Source organism: Netta rufina, assembly GCF_964035555.1.
Source record: "Netta rufina genome assembly, chromosome: 13".
Classification (NCBI taxonomy): Eukaryota; Metazoa; Chordata; class Aves; order Anseriformes; family Anatidae; genus Netta; species Netta rufina.
The window spans coordinates 21441812-21461080 of NC_140136.1; the positions used below are offsets into that span (position 1 = coordinate 21441812).

Below are 19269 nucleotides of genomic sequence, written 5' to 3' on the forward strand. Positions count from 1 at the left end.
CTAGCTTTTTCTTCCCATCTTTTGGCACAAATCCAAGGCACATTAGAAAAATCAGATAAATTCATAAATTATTAGAAATATAAACACATGACCTTCAACTACAAGTGTCTGTATGTGCTCTTAATGCACGTTTTATCTCTTCAATTAAAAAGTTACTTGAAAAAAATCACCAGTATGTCCTCCAGCTTTGTACTTTGCCAGGCAGTTTACAGATATTGCAGCTAAAAGGAACAGAATTATTCATACAAATATTTTATGAAATAAAATGCAAGCTGGATGTGATGAGCCAAGAATGAAGAATACTGCACTTAAAACTGCACTTAGAACTTAGAACTGCACTTGTACAATTTACACATTCTCCTCCCATAATCAAACAGTAGAAAATGAAGTCCAAATCTAAGCAGTCAATTCAGTTATGAGCTTTCGATTCTTCAGTCATCGCACCTAGGAATGGTGTAATACCTGACATATTCCAACAAGTGCATACTGATATGAGAGGTACCTTTCAAAAATGGAAGTCTACCTGTTTAAGAAACAGTCCATAACAGGTTTTTAAGCAGCAGTTTTGTCTGCAGATGTTACCCAGGTTCAGAATCATGAATATTTGTGCATTAGAGGAAGAAAAAAAAATGTGTGTCCTTATACATGCTTGTTTCTGCACATTTTCTAATTAGGCTGTGAACAGTGAATCCAAAGTTCAGGTTCACAAGAGTTCTCTACTTTTCTCTGCTGTCTTGGCTCTTAAAAAGAACTTCATCTTTAATTTAATGCACGTTTTATCTCTTCAATTGAAAAGTTATTTGAAAAAAAATCAAGATCCAACACAGGTGAGCATTACAAAGAAATTAGCAAGGATTAGTTCCCTTCACATTAATAGCATGTATAAATGTCTAACATGGTGTCACAGATGTTACAGACTACTGTTTTCCCAGCTACTAAAATATACAGAAATATATATGCTATAATGGTTTGTAATATTACAATAAAAATAGAAACATTTCATTTACCTCTGGCAATAAATAGTTTGTTATCCAATATATCTTTATATATATAAATACATATATATATTTATATATATTTATCCAATGTAGTGGTAAAACCTGAAAATGCAAAAATTATTCAAAGACTTCTAAAAACAAAGGGGGTGACTAAAAAATACAATACAAGATTTGGTTTGGTTTACTCTTACATGCAGTTTTTTTAGTAAGTGCTAAGTAGAATAGGAAAGTAATTTTGCTGTCTACCTCTCAGTACTTCCCTGTTGAGATCAGAAATGATTTGTTTGTGTAGTTACCTCCAACATTAACAGTCTTTGAAAGTGCTAGGAACATTCTGTTTTTGTTGAAGAGTCATCCTTGTGTTCTGTTCTGAAGGCATAGCTTGCAATCGTCACTGAATTCTTTGATACGCAGCAAAGGAATATAGAAATTAACACCACCTAGTTCCTCAGCTTTTGACATCAAGTTTGCACTTCCTTGTCAGTGTTTGGAAAGCAAGTCATCACAGCAGTCTCTTGATTGTGAAATACGTGGATTTCTAGGGCCAGATAAACTATTGTCACTGACATTCTCTGCTGAAAGCTGTACGTTAACAGTGTGTCTTCGGTGCATTAATTTACTCCTTTGAGGAGCTTCTAGCATGTCATCATGTTTCACAAACCCACCAAACCATCCAGTGTCAGTCATTTTAACTTTGCTCTGGTCCAGTGTTTCAACAGATTTTAACTTGTTTTTGTCAAAGCTTTTAATAGCTAACTGTGAGGACAGAAAAATGGTACATTAAAAGCATTGTCTAGTTTCTTCATTACAAAAATGTAAATGAACGTAGTGTTTCTTGAATATAATTACCACATTAATTTAATGGTATTCTCAACACTGAGAACACAGCCAAGGATTAGAAATAGCATACTTTGTAGGACAGATATTATCTTCAGTCTAGATGTGAGGAAACGAGAAGAGACCAACCTGCCCCAGGCTACATATAAATCAGTACCAGAACTGAAATTGAAGCATTTCACTGCATTATGCCAGTATGATCCCTAACTCTTCTGAATAGCTTTTATAATACAGGTCTCAAGGTACCGTAACAACCATTTCTCTTAATGTTAAGAAATAAGTAAGCAGCAATAGACAGGACAGTGCAGAACTATGTCCAAAAGCCAAACTGTCTGCTTCCAGATCCTCTCTGTCACGGAAGACACCCCTCTACTGCCTCTTAAAGACTCTTTTTGGTTATTACAACTATTCTCATCTTCCATTTCTGTAATTGCTCCTAATCTTTCCTTTTTAAAGATGACAGCCTTCCTTCATTACTGGTCACTTTGCAAATGTTAAGTGAGATTTAAAAAAAAAAAAAACAGTAAGAGGCTAAGTATGCTAATGACAGATTTTCTAAGATAAGAATTAAAGGCAGAAATCATGATAGCCTTTTACTGAAATAATAACAACAATTTTGAAAAAGTTTCAGAAGGACATTACGTATGACTAAAACCACTAACAATTCAGACCTGTATGGCTCGTAAATTCAGAGAGCCGTGACAATCACACATATTAAAAGTGCTACACATCAGTTGCTTTTTGACACCTGCTATATTTGCATGACATACTGCCTTCAGTGATCCACAACTATAAAATTTAAATGCCATGTTTAATTAAGTAGTGGGATGTTATTAATACTAGAAAGAACAAGTAAAATATTCAATTTTTATAACATTAATTTGGCATTCCTAGGGTTCTTCGCAAATGTTAAATCTCATAAGGGATCCATGAAATAGAACAGTATTCTATTTCATAGATAGAGATGAAAGGCAAAGACCTGTAAAGAGGAAGTACATGGTCAAGGGCAGCATCCAGCAGTTACTCCACCCAACCATAGATTAATTAATCACATGATATATTTGTGATACAGCTGACATTGCAACATGTAGCTTGCTATTTCCCTTGCAAACACTCTCCGCCTAGAAGTAGATTTATCATACAAACCCCAGTTTTAATTAACTGAGTTTTCTGCCCTGCCAAGAGCACCTCTGCTTGGCTACAGCTGTTCTCAAAAGATGCAGTTTTTCAAGCATTGGTATATCCTAGATTTTGCTGGACAAGAAAGAGAAAACAAGACAGAGATGAAGCGCGCAATAAGATACTTAAGAGGTTTAAAAGGAAGAGTAAGAAGCTTCAAATGGTATAGAAGCACTGCTGAAGTTCAGACAAGGATAGAACATCATATTTTTAGCAAACAGGACAGAACTTTCAGAACTCTCTGACCACCAGTAAAGTTATACGTATCTACATTAATAGCAGATAAAACAAGTATTAAACAAATAATTCAAGTAAGTGTTTCCTCTTACCTGATGCAATAATTCATAGTCAAAATTTGGGACACTTTTATCTCTTGTTATTGTTCTCCATAAATGGTTCCCTCTAAAACATATTAAAAAAATAAATTTATCTTCGTAAAGAAACATACTTCGAAGTCTTTTCGCAAGTCTTGATCACTGAAAATCCACAAGGTGGCGCTGTCTCAACATAGAAGGGCTACAATATTTTTTTCCTGGAAAATATCAGCCTTCTACTATTCCCTGTATTTTAATCGCAGAATATACATTGAAGTTTAAAAAGATCATAGCAAAACCCAACCTCTGAGTGAAGCACTGAAAATATTTTTAACAGTCTGGCTCAGAAATTCCTGATTTATAGTACACCAAGTACCAATGCAAAAACAATTTTAAATATGTTTGCAAGTACTCCTTCACGGGCCAGGTTTTCCCCTCCCTCAAGTACAATAAATGTATTTCCGAGGAAGTTTCTATACTTACTTGTTAAATCTGTTAATTGATTGGACCAGTTGATGTTGTCTGCTTAAGGGATCATTGGCTTTCTCACATGGCTTAGAATTCACTAGGGATTGAAAAGAACAAGTAGATAAAATTACAGGCACACTTAAGTTTTTTTTAAAAAATCAGTTCTGAATGAAAAGTGATATCTCCTGACATTGGATTTAAACTTTTACAGTAAAACTGTAATAGTAGTAACTTGAATCAGTCATCATTTCTCTTTGGAAACTTCGAAGCATTTTAAGTTCTGTGACAAAGCATTCTTGATCAGATTATCATGACTGGCCAAGCCTTTGTAGACACTATATAATTCTGGACTTTGAGAATCTTAATTCCAGTTTTTACAAACCTGAACTAACATACATGTGCTATTCCACCTCCTCATTAATATTACTTACTCATGTTTTCTACTGGTCTTTTTAAAACTATTCCTACACTACTTAAAAGGACTGTCTCAGTCTTTGGCATCAGTATACAGTGATAAATTTTAACAAAATATTTACATTCTTTCTTCAGGAAGCAGACAACAGTTATTATGAAAAGTCTAACTAAAATGTGTGTATGCCAAAATGAGCACTACTTCTCCTTATTTTCCCTACTTCCTGGTCACACAGCCTCATTCCCTTCTTTCCACAGTTGTGGTGGCAACAGACCCTTTGCTATGCTGAGTTATCTAGCTCAGCTCAAAACTTGTTACATCTCTTTCCCCACGTTAGTGAACTATATCAGCTGGGAAATCATCTGAGAAACTTCTGAGGCAGCATAAGGAAGCAGTGGATAAGGAGAACCAGAAGCTGAGGGAGGAGGTGGTGATGGACCAGGAGTAACACCATTTCTTCTAAGCGAGCCATTGCATCAGCTCGGCTGTGCTGTCAAACTGGTAACCATGTTTCTCAACATATTTGCTTAGACTGTACTATATATGCTGCCATTTATAGAAATACCTTCTGCAAATCTTGCTTGTTGGCTTAGAAAGCTTTGTAGCTCTTAATTTCTGTCGTATAACCTGAGAGACAGTAACAAATTGAAGTATCGCTCCCTTATCTGTTTTAGGGCAACGTAAATGATAACTACAGGTGATTTAATCTGTTTTACTTTGCACTGAGATGGACAAAATTACATGGTTAATTATATCATCTCAAATGTGCCATGTTTTTTAACGTGAAATGCTTTTGCCTGTAAAATTCCACCCACCATGCACCAAACAAGTGAGAATTGAGTTTGTGGAAGAAAGTCTGCTGAGTTTAGTTATAGTATTTTAGGTGTTCCAGTAATAAACATGAAAAATAGTTTGTTGTTCTTTAATGATATGTAAATCATATCACCACATATTAATTCCTAAATCTTGTTATTCATACCAGTGGAAATTAGACATGTACCTTTTTTTCTTATATTGATAGTAGCATGCTGCTCATACTCCTTTTCTCTTTCTGCTGATGTAGGTACATAGCTTGGTGCTGTTTCCAGCAACTTAATGATATTTGAATTCTTAATTTGAAAATTTTCACCAGTATTAAAAAAAAGAAAAAAGGAAAGAAAAAAAAAGTATAAATTAGAATTCTAGTCTATTCAAAGCATGTTAACTGCCAAAATGAATTTAACAAACACAAAAGTACCTCTTTATAAATACAAACTTTAAACTGTATCAGTCTGACTAGGGACAAAACCAGTGTTCTCTCAGCTGCATTGTGCCAGAATGCTTTTGTAGTCCTGGATTACTATTTTAAATTACACTATTTACAACTAAGCTATTTATGATTAAATTATAATACACATACTGAAATTGATGCAATACAGAATTCCATGGCCATTATGCTACATCTCAGAAGCTACTTAATGTATAAAGGTAGGGACCATTCATCAAGTCGATTCAGAAGTCTTCGCTAATGATGGGCTGAAAATGTTGTAACAGTTACATTTGTTTTCCTTCTTACATTATGTTTATGGAACATGAAAAAATCTAACCTTGGAAACAAACTTTCTGCACTCACCGGCTCAGCACAGTCTGCAGGGGTACGGTTCCTTTCGTTCCTTATGTGTGTCATGGCACCATTCTGAAGCAGCAAGTCTACCAGGGCTTCGTTCTTCCCTATCACAGCCTCATGCAGTGCTGTATTTCCTTTGGCATTAGAAAGGTTAACAGAAGCTCCATGCTGGACAGCAAAATAAAATAGAAGTTACAGAGAAAGAGCAGCATAAAATGGAGATAGCACATTATTATTCTGTTTCTCTCCCCTTTCATTTTCCATGTATCAATGAGAACAATACAACAGCAGCCTTGTGGCTGTATGCAAAAACAAAGCATATGCTAGCAATCACCAGTTCAACAATAAGCCACCTGGCCATATTATTTCCTACTCTCTCACAGCCACAATTTCATGGATAAGCTCATTTCTTTTTTTGCATGTATCTAGTATATATTCCAAGTTTAAAAGAGATCAAAAAAAATCACACAGAATGCAAAAAACCCTATGCAACAGAATCCTAAGCAAGAAAACCTGCCATCTGCCACAGAGAAGTTCCATAAAAACAATAAGCTGTACAATAGCAAAGTAATATTTATCTAATCAAAAGCTATGAATGGAGAGGGTTGACAGAAGTGCGAGAACAAATACTCTCCATTTTTTTCTGAGTAGTTTTGATGGAGAAATGCTTAAAGATATACTAATCCCGAGTACAACATATCACAGATATGTTGTATGTGATAGCACAGATATCACATACAAAAATTCTATTCTGAACATTGTTTTCAGTGATCCTTCTCACCTGTAACAACAAGGCACTAGTCTCGTACTGACCATTCAAGCATGCATAAATTAAAGGAGTATTTCCATATATATCCCTTTTATTTTGTTTAGCATTGTAATCCATCAGACGCTTTACCACCTGTTGGAAGAAGTAACAACTTTTTAATTTAATCTAACCACGATCACACAATGGAAGTCCTTCCCACTTGTCTTATAATATAGTTATTTTTTAACTTAGAATGAAAAAAGAGATGGAAAAAAAAAAAAAGATTAGAGAAAAATCTCACCAAACAGATGGTAAATATAAGCATCTACTACTATCATACCAGTTTTCACATTTTAGCTCACACTTAAAAAAAAAAAAAAAAAGGCAACTTGAAGAAAGGCTAGAAAATAATAAATAAAAAATACAATGAATATTCATTAACCTAAAAGTTTGTGTTGTATTCTTGTTTCCTTCTTGCTTCTGTAATGTTTTGTCTCCCCATTACCTTCATGATTCTCACAATTTTTACTCCTTGCATTTCTCAGCTCCTTACTCTTAAGCCACCTTTTCTGCATTTTCCTACTTCCAGTCTCCTATCTGCACCTGCTTTTTCCTGGTTGGTATTCTTCCTGTCTCATGCACTTGCTGTCTTGTACTAATATCCTATTCTCAATAGCTCATGCTTCTGCTTCATTGCTATTGCCTCCCTGACCTCAAGTTAGAGATGAGGTTATCAGCTACCCTAAGAGCTCACTTGTCCCATAATCTACTAAAATGAGTTACATTATTGAAAATATAGTAAATATTTAACGGTGTGGCAAACTGAAATTGCCAAGTCTATAGCATCAACAGATGCATACATACCGTCCTTGAAGAGGAAGAAGGGAGGAAGGCAAAGAGAAAACATACAGAAAGATTAAGCTGCACAATGTATGTTTAAATGTTTGATGTAAGATGGTACCATTACTGGCAGCACCTTCATCAAAACGGTATTTTATACCATTAAGATAAAATGGTTGCCTACTGAAACTGCTTCATTGGAAAGAGACTGACAGAAGATTTTAGAAATGGACAAGAAAAAGCAAACATTAAAATTCATTTAACTGTTACTGGTTTAGTCTCATTGCTAATCTCACAAAACAGCTTTTTGCTGGTGGTTAAGTGTTAAATAGCTTGTATTTAAAGAAGAGGCTTAAATACCTGGAAGTGACCCTTCTGGCAGGCTAAGTGAAGAGGAACTGCATGTTGAGCATTCTTGGCACTGACACTGGCTCCATGTTTCAACAAGAGAGAGACAAGTTCAGAGTGTCCATGCAGTGCAGCCATGTGCAGTGGTGTAAAACCATCTTGGTTTGAAACATTTACGCCAAGTCCATTAGTAGGGATCCTTGCAAATTTCTGTTGAGGAAAATATACAACAAAACTATATAATTAATCATGTTACTTTCTATTGACCAAAGAAACAATCAAAATCCTACTAAGTACACATCAAATGGGCAGACAAACATTACAAAAACTTCTGCTACAGAACTTAATTTGAGACCTTCAGGAAAACAGATGGTAAACCAAAGCAGCTCAGTAGTACTTCTCAAGAGAATAATGAGTTTTAGAATAATGAGTTTTATTTTTCTCTCTTTTCTTCCAACACCGTAGCTTCTTATATAGAAATTCCAGAAATTCTGTTTCAGAACCACTGAAAAGATGTTGGCCAAATCTCTGTCTCCCACACCTCAGGTATTTATACACATTGATGAGATCCCCTCTCAGTCTTCTTTTCTCCAGACTGAAGAGACCCAGGTCTCTCAGCCTTTCCTCATAAGAAAGATGCTCCAGGCCCCATATCATCTTTGTGGCCCTCTGTTGGACTCTTTCCAGGAGATCCCTGTCTTTTTTTTATTATTGGGGAGCCCAGAACTGGACACAGTACTCCAGGTGAGGCCTGAACAGGGCACAGTAGAGGGGGAGGATCACCTCCCTTGATCTCCTGGCCACACTCCTTTTAATGCATGCCCGGATCCCATTGGCTCTCTTGGCCACTAGGGCACACTGCTGGCTCATGGTCAACCTGTCATCTACCAGGACCCCCAGGTCCTTCTCCTCAGAGCTCCTCTCCAGCAGGTCATCCCCCAGCCTGTACTGATGCACGTGGTTGTTCCTTCCCAGGTGCAAGACTCTACACTTGTTCTTACTAAACCTCATTAGGTTTCTTCCTGCCCATCTCTCCAGCCTGTCCAGGTCTCGCTGAATGGCAGCACAGCCTTCTGGCATGTCAGCCACCCCTCGCAGCTTTGTGTCATCAGCATACTTGCTGAGGGCAGACACTATTCCCTCATCAAGGTGAAGATGTTGAACAAGACCAGACCCAGCACTGACCCCTGGGGAATACCCCCAGTCACAGATCTCCAGCCAGACTCTGCGCCGCCGATCACCACCCTCTGAGCTCAGCCAGTCAGCCAGTTCTCAACCCACCTTACCGTCCACTGTTCTATCCTACACTTCCTCAGTTTTGCTATCAGGATGTCATGGGAGACAGTATCAAAAGCCTTGCTAAAGTCAAGGTAGATGACATCCACTGTTCTCCCCTCATCTACCCAGCTGGTGGTATCATCATAGAAGGCAACAAGGTTGGTCAAGCATGACTTCCCCTTGGTGAATCCATGCTGATTACTCCTCATAACCTTATCCTCTTCCAATTGCTTGGAGATGGCATCCAGAACAAGCTGTTCCAACACCTTTCCAGGGACAGAGGTTTTTCACTCCATTATCAAGTAAGCCTTTGAACACTTAATCCTGTGCCCAAAATTTTCTACAGTTTAGTTAAAAAGAAATAATTTAATATCATCAGGTGAGCTCTGTTATGGTCTGTACATATTTTATTACTTTTTGGATAGAGATACAGAAGTGTTGGGCAATATGAATGCTATTTCTCTAGAGCTAGAAGTTGAATTACGTGAACACAAATTATTCTTTTTATAGAATGAATATTCCAACCTTTTGTGCTGGCCCACATTTTGAGCACTGGCATAATGGATGGCAGAATTCTGGTTTTGATGTACCGACTGTGTCATCTTCATCTTCCAAATCTTCTTCCATCCACTCTAATAGATAACGTACCTGGTATAAAAAGCAAGTCTTTCTTTATAGAGCCCAAGGGCTCCATAGCCTGATAAATCTGCATATCAGCATCTTACACAAGCAAGATTTACAAACATACACTTGTGAATAACTCAGAAAGACTATATATCTATTTCCTGTTATCATCTCCCCAAAGCCAAATTACAAAAGTCAAATGTTATTGTTGACAAAGCAGCTAGAAAGTTCACCAAGTATAGCAGTGAAGTAAATTATAAATGACTTCCTGCTGCCTAATCAAGACTTCAGTGTTCACCTCTGCTCAAACCCTCCAAATCCTTTTAGCTGAGATGATGATTAGACCAAGATTTGTGTCAGCTCACGTCAACATGAATTTTGTTTCATCTTTTGCTTTAACTAACATGAGAAGTGACATGGATAATGATATTTAATGAATATCCAAACATTGCAGGGACACTGACTTTTCTTAGGCCTGTAACTTCACAGGAGCTTAACAGTTTTACTTCTTCCTCAACATATAATGCCTCCTTTTTGTGAGAGAGGCCCTTCAGTGAAGCTAGTTTTAGGATTCAGAGCATTCATTCCTATGCTATCTTCCAGCAGTGATGCTTACTGCATTTCATTCTGACCTTAAATTCTATGCAACAACAACAAAAAATTAAGAAATACATTTTTACACTGAAATTCATTAATCCACGTAAACTAAAGACATCTCAGAATTACTAGTGACTGTATTAAGACCCCATTTATTGCACCATCTGACCATGTTATGCCCGACACCTATCGTGTATCATTCTGGGTTTGTACTACGCTCCGTGAGGCAAGACTCTTCAATAGCCACTTTCCCCCTCCTGTCACAACTCAGTACTGGTACTCTCATTATCCAAATGCACATCTCTCAATATATCAGAGTCTCGCCAAAAATCTGAACATGCTAATCCCATGCATTATCTCTATCATAACAGTGGAATTGCCCTTTTTTTTTTTTTTTCATTTTTGGTAAAAACATTGAACGTACACACACTGAAGTATCTCAGGAAATCATTCATAATCTCATTTTGCCAGTTAACTTTATCATCTAACACCTCCTCTATATTTCAAAATAACAATTTCAGGAATATATAGCAGAGCTAAATTGTACCCCATGTGCCAGACTTTTAGCTGTTCCACAGGAGTTCTTTTATAGAGGAGACTTTTCTTTCTCTTTTTTTTTTTCCCCCACAGTGTACAGCTGACCACCAAATCCAATCATTACAAATGAAAGACCAAAAATTGATGTTAAGCAGTATTGACTACTACTACACAATACTAACTTTTAGAGTCATATAAAGCTTTCTTACAAGCAACATACAGTGGGCTAAGGCAATTCTTAACAATCTCCACCCATAACGGATCTATAATCATCTACCAATTCAGCAGCCACTAAACATATAAAATGTATAGCTTGAGAACCTCCTCCCAAAAAACTGCTACATAACTCTGAAACACATTTTGAGAATAAAGCTTAGCATATTCTAGGTAGATCCTCCCTCCATGCTGTCCTCGTATACTTTTTTCCCCACTAAAGACACAGAAAATTTATCAAAGCAAGCTAAATTTTATATTCAAAATGCAGAATTGTTTGTCATTGGGTCAGCTAATTAAGCTAACAGCCACTGATTAACATCATTATCCCCAGTCTAAAGTATTAAGTGCTTTTGAAGTTCGCAGGTGCTATGATGATGACACAGTTTATTTTTTTGGGCTTCCTGAACAATCACAGCATATTTTTTTTATTTTTTTAATCTTCTGGTTCCATAGCACTTTTTTAAATGCCTCCTCATCTGGCTGTCACAGTGGAAATCTACAACAGCACTAATGACACTTCTGATGCTTCTGTTCCTATGAAGACAGACCTCAGGCCATCAGAACAAGATAAGAATTTTTAAATAACCCTTTTTTTAATAGATATGCAAGCCGTAACCACGCCATCCAATAGGACAGTCCTCATTATAATGAACAGTTTTACATGAACTTGAGTAATGTGGAAAGTACTGTAGGTAAAATGACTTGGGGATATGGAGTGAAAATTCTTGGTAGAAAATGAGCTCTACGTGATTGTTTCTGAAGGAAGATACTTAGCAAAGCGTCCTTCGTTTACTATTATTTACAAACAGCTTCCTCAATTTGAATGACTTAAATTTGAATATTCAACAGCCATTCTAAGACTCACCATTTCCAGATCTCCATCAGCAACTGCTCTGAGGAGTTTTTCCACCTATGTATGAAGAAAACAATTTATTTGCTTTGTTAATATTCATATTAAGCTGTACATGGAAAATCCTGTGTCCTTTATTAACCCTCTAAGCTCAAGTAGTAAGATTAGTGCTGGCCCATTTCATATTTGTTAATAAAGTTTTAAAGAAAAAACCTTCTTCCTTTATGAAATACAAAAGATGTGAATATGCAGCCATTTGATGATCTCTTGACTTGCTCAGTTAAACAGCATTTACCCAAACAGAAGACATGTAAGCTAACATACATTATTATTCTGCTTCAGCAGGAACTGACCATACATTTCTGTTGTGAACCTGTAAAAAAATCTGCTCAGGACAAACTCCTACACTGATGAACACTACTACTGTCTGGGCTCTTGCATTGATATGCTACCAAAATCACAAAGGATGACAAGTTGTTTTATTTTACTAGATAACAAAGAACAGTTTAAGATCAAAAAGATGCTTTCCAGTTGCCCACTTCACATCTACAGATTATTGGTTTATTCCTATGTTAAAAACAAGCATTTATAAACCTGGCTTGATTGTAAGGAATAAATTTGTTTTCTTACTTAAAATGTTTGATAATTAAATATCAAAGGGTATGTTCGCACCAGCAAAAGCCAAACCTCTTCTTCAGGAATGGCACAGTTGCCAGTGAAAAGTCATGGAGACTCCATTAAAATTATCACTAGGCAACTTGTTCAGCATCTGCAGAGTGTTGAAGGATCATTCAATAAGCTTTTGGAAAGACTGATTCATCATTATAGCAAATTATTCTAGTACTGTGCCATTATCACCAAAGATGCTGCTGTGTGAGCAAAGTTGTTTCAATATTAAGGAACACCGTGCAAGCTGAAGATGTCATGGAGCTAGTCACACTTCAATCTTTCTCTGGAAATGACTGCTTTGTTCATTACAGCTGCATCTCAACATGCTTGTATTATCAAGTGTTCTGTATACAGTACAGAAAGATATAATTGAGAGCAATAAAATATTTTTACCTCCCACTGTTCCAGAAAGCATGCTACTATTCTTGGAGCTGTCCTTTTAGATAGCACATGTGACAGTATCACTCAGAGGAGGCATTATTATTCACAGAATAGAAATAAATGGACACTCCTTGAGAGTTCATAGCTCTACTTACGTTACTAATTGCAACTTGTACATCAGTAACACTGAGCTTGTGTTTCACCATTACAGAACTTCAAGCAGTCTTCACTTTTCTGGAAGGGTGGGGAGGAAGGGAATTGCTTATTTTTAACTAAGTTGAACGTAGTTCACTTTAGTACAAACTAGTTATTCACATTATTCACATTATAACTCTAGCATATCCTGTGACTCAGAAATATTTATCAGACAGCTGATGGCAAAAAAAATATTGTTTTTAACTTTTTGAAAGGCATGAATGGACAAATTATTTATGATAAACTCTACATTTTGTGTAGAAACTATCAGCTTCTTTCTACAGCATTTCTGTAAAGAATTATATCATTTATTACTTTAATGTCAGGTTACAAATACCAATGATATTAAGTATATTTAATAATGTTACATTTGGATAAACAGAGTGGTTAAGTAGGCCAGATAACAGCTAACAGATGCAGAGCAGCCAACTCTGCAAGAACAGAAAGTGACTTTTAAGGGAATTTAAGAATCTGTCTGCAACTATGCAGAGTAGAAAGGGGATCTCAGAGGATCTAAATCTAAGCCAGTCATCTAAACTCCCTCTCTGGTAACAACAAAATAGAAGGCAGTCAACAAACACCTGAGTGCAACTCAGCTCAAACAAATATCTAAGGTGTCTGAGATGAATTGCTCTCTGGAGGTACTAATTTTTCTCTACCGATTAAGGAGGAAAATAGGTGACTAAACTTAAGACGATTGTCTGTCAGGCATCTGAAGGTAGTTAAGCCGTATCCCAGCCTCTGCACATGTACACCTAAAATGGACAATATTTATTACAGAGTTCTGTACTTCCCACAGATTTCCCTTGACATGGCTCCCTAATCATACAGAATAATGTCACCAGAGAATGTAAAGTTCTTCACAATTTTCAGGAGTCAGTCTTATCACATAGAAGATGCCTAAGACCCACAAGTTCCACTAATTTCTTTCCCAAAATAACAACTTCCTTGTTCTAAAACTATCTCAGGCCCTAGCAGTAGAGAAACGTATAACAACTGTTATGCAGCTTACAGATGATTTATTATGAGTACTTAGGGTAAAATGTCTGCTACTTGCATTTCTCCATCTTTCCAGCTTGCTTTCTCCCTCCTGTGGAACAACAGAACCCTCCTTTAAATACAAAAATAGATTAAACAGAAAGCCACTTGACGAAATCTATTGCAATTCACTTGCGTACTCAGTTTTCCTGTTGCTGAACAGAATTTATGCTGAGAATTACTAGTTCTAACAAGAGGAAGTTCCAAATTTACATGCTTAGTTCTTTTACTCTCTGTTGTAAATAAGCCACATACAATACAAGACATATGCCATGACTGACTCATTCAAGCAAAGAGTTTAATTCATACGCAGTATTGATTAATGAAGATTTCACTGCATTCCTTTAACTCATTATTTAAGCCTTGAAATCTGGAAAACCAACCTTACCAATTTCCTATACTTCCAGTGGCATTCCCTTTTTGGAGATCTCTCAGGATTAGGTCGTTGTCTCTTTGCTTAGTAAGAATAACAGCAGTGAGCCCATGTGAAACTTGGCAAACAGAAATGACCTAAAGCTGGATTACAGGAGGAGGTCATTAACCTCAAGAATATAAGGTGTAAGCTGCTTGTAATCTTTTTCCCTGGCTTAAACTAGTCTTAGCTCTCAGGAGTGATAAATTTGTTCCCTCAAGGAAAAGCAAATCCTCGACCTAACAGGTGAACATTTATGTACATTAGAGCTTATTTACAGAGCTTGACTCTGCACAAACAGGGAGGTACAGTCCTACATTAAGGCTCTCAGAGTAAATGACACTGAAGCATGAATTAATATTGTCCAATCAAACTTTACATCTTTGAGTTTCTTGAAGATTTTTAGAAAACAGGAACTTTTGGAAAGAAAAAAAAACATTTCAACAGAAGGAAGAATTTCAATGAAGAAATTATATGGAAAGAAACAAAAATATTGAGAAGGTCATATTGGAAAAAAATGGACCAGGAAGATCAAGAAAAAATAAACAGAGAAGTATCAGAAGGAGTGATGATATGACAATCTTGGGAGGACATAAATGGAAAGTATGGATTTGAGGTCCCACACAAGAAAAAGCCAAAGACAGAAAACTCAGAGAAGAAACCTTGGTTGGTACAGACATAGCAAAACCAGCAAAAACATGTGGAATATATTCAGTAGATTGTACTTCTTCACATTTCACAAAATTGATATCCTTTGCCTATTTTGAAAACTTGTCCTAACATTCCAGTTTGATGCATTGTTTGCCAGTATGCTTGTATTAGTTTGTTTTTCCTGAGAGATTCTGTAACCTAACAATAGCATTTAATTCTTGGTCAAGACATCAAGGTCCTTGAGACTATTGACTGCCGTTATAATTATTTTACAACTCAACAAAATCTCAAAGTATGTCATTTACTGTGGTAAATATGACCAACTACTCCAAATGAGCTTTCAATTTTTCCCCAGAAATACACAGCAGATCAGTTCATAAGATACAAAAATAAGTGTTGAGATACAAAGGTGAGAAGCACCTTAGGATAGCAGCATTTTCCAAGCCTGAGAAAAGGCTATTTTCTGAAGAACCAGTTTAAAACAGGGCTGCAAAGTATCACTCTCCCAGCTTCCTTCACATTGCTTATACCTGTCTTACCTCTTTATAACTGTTTTTTATTTCTTCTTGTCTTGTATCAATTGATGCTGATGACAAGCTTGAGACAGATGATCCTCTGCTAAAAGTTTCTGCAGAGTGCTGAGGAGACCTAAGTGGTAACTTCAAGTTGGCAAAAAAACAAACAGAAAAACCTACATTATCAGATTAAGCATGTTAAGCACAAGCAAAAAAAATTAGCAACTTGTACTGGTTGTTACCTCAGAAGCACTCTGTCCCCTTTCAAACGTTATATAGTTTAATTCCATCAGTGACAAAATCTGCATAAAAATATTAAGAAAACCAATGTAACTCCACTGACAGAAACACAAATCAGCTGACAACTTAATACCAGTAACAGATTATCACTGAGCAAATTAAAAGTACCAGTTTACAATGTTATGGTCTATACTATAGAGAGACTGCATTCATGCTATAAGATTTAAAATATGACCCTTCTTCCTCAAAGGCAAGCATACATTTTCACTTTATTCATACCAGACCACAAAAACCTGTTAACAGGTAAGCATCTACATGCCTGTGGAATTGATCAGAAAGAACTCAAGCTGGAAGATAAACAGGAGTACCTTGGAATTTAATGCACACTGTAGGGAAGTCTCTTTCATCCGGTTTTGAATATCTGGATTTGCCCCATTTTGCAAAAGCACTTCTATGATCCCTTGATAACCCCAACGAGCAGCTATATGGAGAGGAGTATCTCCCTTTTCATTTCCAATATCTAATCTACAGGAACGAACATCATAGTAGACTAAAGCTTTGACACACTGGAAAAAAAAGGAAAGCCATCAATGAAATATAGTATCATCTCTCAATTCACGTAACATGGGCAATCCTAAACAGGTTGTTTTCACAGCTACTCATATAATCCTTTGCCTAAAAGATAGGCTTTTACAGTTCAGTGCCATTAACAAAAAAGTTAAAATCAAATAACTAAATTTGTACGATAATACTATCTTTAATGTGAATGCATAATAAAAATTGCTATGAACTACTGAATAAAGTCTGAATTTACAGCATTAAATAGCTACCCTCCCAATCTCTTTTATTTACTTTTTTTTTTTTTTTTTTTTTTACAGTTTAATGCAAACTGGCATCACAATTTAATTCCATTCCATTAGGATGTCCATTTAGTTTGTCACAAAACAATTACTTACATCCTCATGACCATAAGCACAGGCTAAATGAAGCGGAGTATTTCCATTATTGTCTTGAACGTCCGTACTTGCCTTGTAGTGCAATAAGAGAAGCTTAGAAGACAAATGAAAAATAGATATCTAAGTAAGTAAAAAAATTAATGGACAAACAATTGCTACTCTGTATATTCCTTTATATTTCTAGCATGATGAACCACTTCATGAAGAACTATCTACTTTTCTCCTGCTTCAAATAGTAACACAGTGCCCCTTGGCATTACAGCACTGTTTTTGCCCCACCCTGAGAACCAAATAAAAGCTGCTGCTTACATATTCAGAGTTGTCATTGACAAAATGAATCACCTACTGCAGCAAACACTGCAACATATATGCTATGTGCTAATTTACCCTATATATTAAGGGCCTACAGAAGTGAATATAAATTAATTTAAGCAATAGTAATTCAAGGATCTTAGATATACAACATTCAAGTACACAATAATTAACAAACACAGTCTATCCTAAAAACAATTTGAAGTCATTTAATTAATCACAATGACTGCAGTGGCTCTTTTGCCTTAATCAAGAGCAGAAAGTTAACAGGCTTTCCATTTGTACTATGTACCAGAGGTTTGTATTAATAAAACAGATGAATTATCAGGCATACATACCTGCCAATTACTTGGTTATTATGAATGGCAGAAAACCTTCTAATATAGGAAAAAATAAAATATGCAAATAAAGATACTGAAAGATTCTCAATTCTGACAACACATACAATTCTAAGTAAAACTTCAGAAGGCCTAAGTGACAGTAACAGTAGAACAGATTAGTAAAAGTCATACATTTATTATTTAGGTTAAGTATTTGATTTTATTTCTAACTAAGCCTTTTAGTGCTTACTGTAACATTTTGATATCCCTTCTGACAGGCAAGGTGAAGCGGAGTTGAACCATGGTAATCTGTAGCATTGACAATGGCTCCTTTTGCAACTAGTAAATCCACTAATGATGTTTGCCCTTGAAAAACATACAGTCATTAAAAGAGAAAAGTAAACTTTGCAAAAGAACATTGCTATTTTTCATATTCAAACATAATATCCTGCATTTTGCATACTATGTTTCTACATACTATATATTTGCTTCCTACTTCCTTGGTATTTGTTTTTCCTGTTGCATAGTAAGGTCAGAGCTCAAGGTCAATGTTCTGTAAAAGAACCTCCAACTAAAAGCAAATGACATTTGTAACTTATGAGTAAGAAAAGGATGGAAAATAAAGTCATGTCACACAATGCATTTTCATGTTGGGATTCAAGATAACAAAAGAAAGGAGGTAGTTAAAAAAAATCAAAAAAGTTAATGTATCTTCTAATAAATGTAACATCCATAGCATGGCGAACATTACAAGTCAGGAGATAGTACAGATTTCCCATGCATAGTCAGCTGCAGTTAGAAATAATTAATTCTTCAATCTGACAGTTCTTTAAAATATGAGACTGTTTTCTGATGACACATTTTTACTTTTTTCACAGCTGAAAAACTTCTGTAGTAAACACTAAGGCAAAAGTAAACAGTCAGCAAACAAACAATAATCTACTCATAAGAAACTGAGCTTAAAAGAAAATTCAGTAACCTCAGTGTAGGCCAAGATACCAGTTCCCACAGCTAATACGCAGAAAATAATTTAATGCAAAATTCACTGTATAATGCAATGTTGGAAATGATGCTAACATGAAGATAAAGATAATAAGGAAGAGAAGGTATTAATGAAAAAAAACAACAACACTCACCACAGATAGCAGCTATATGAAGTGGCGTGTATCCCCGGTCATCTCGGGAAAATGGGGTGATAATGGAAGGATCATTCAGTTTTCTGAAACGATTAAAACGTAAAACGTTTTAAAAGCAGCTCAGTTATCTATGCAGCAGGGGAATGAGGAGATGAAGAGACGAATTATTCTATACAGAGCTTTACACACTGACAAATTATTCTATACAGAGCTTTATACTTGTTGAAAGTGTTTTTCTCCATGATGTATAAGTTAGTCTCAAGAGAAGAAACTTTCTACACTACACTCATCCAAAGACATACGTAGCTGGAACAGCAGTGTTATCACACCAGTGTTGTGTCTACTGCTAAGCAGTGCTGGCACAGCATCGGGCCTCTCTCTAACCCTCCTAGGGGGTGGGCAAAAAGTGAGAAGAGAAACATCACCAGGGCAGCTGACCTAAACCAACCAAAGGGATATTCCGTACCACATGATGTCACACTCAGCAATAAAAGGTGGAAACAGGAAGAAGAGGGGAGGGGTGGGCTCTCGTGAAAACGTCGGGCCTCCTCCCGAACACTGGCTACGTGCGTTGAGGCCCTGCTTCAAGGAC

At 36.2% G+C, this 19269-nt stretch overlaps 1 protein-coding gene across 4 annotated transcripts in view; it reads right to left on the reverse strand.

Annotated features, from left to right (window-relative positions):
* ANKRD27 (ankyrin repeat domain 27) overlaps positions 1–19269 on the reverse strand; it is a 46193-nt gene continuing 26924 nt past the window's right edge. For 2 of the 4 annotated variants that reach the window (XM_084294538.1, XM_084294537.1), the window contains 15 exons: positions 18678–18760; positions 17792–17907; positions 16910–17002; positions 16322–16519; positions 15956–16015; positions 15738–15857; positions 11868–11912; positions 9554–9676; positions 7763–7960; positions 6596–6715; positions 5821–5982; positions 5209–5317; positions 3812–3893; positions 3344–3416; positions 1–1754 (listed from right to left, as the gene is read on the reverse strand). In XM_084294538.1, the coding sequence (XP_084150664.1) occupies positions 1479–1754; positions 3344–3416; positions 3812–3893; positions 5209–5317; positions 5821–5982; positions 6596–6715; positions 7763–7960; positions 9554–9676; positions 11868–11912; positions 15738–15857; positions 15956–16015; positions 16322–16519; positions 16910–17002; positions 17792–17907; positions 18678–18760 (1858 nt within the window). In that variant the 3' untranslated portion in view covers positions 1–1478. The remainder of the gene's footprint in view (positions 1755–3343; positions 3417–3811; positions 3894–5208; positions 5318–5820; positions 5983–6595; positions 6716–7762; positions 7961–9553; positions 9677–11867; positions 11913–15737; positions 15858–15955; positions 16016–16321; positions 16520–16909; positions 17003–17791; positions 17908–18677; positions 18761–19269) is intronic. The other 2 variants (XM_084294540.1, XM_084294539.1) reach the window with 2 other exon arrangements.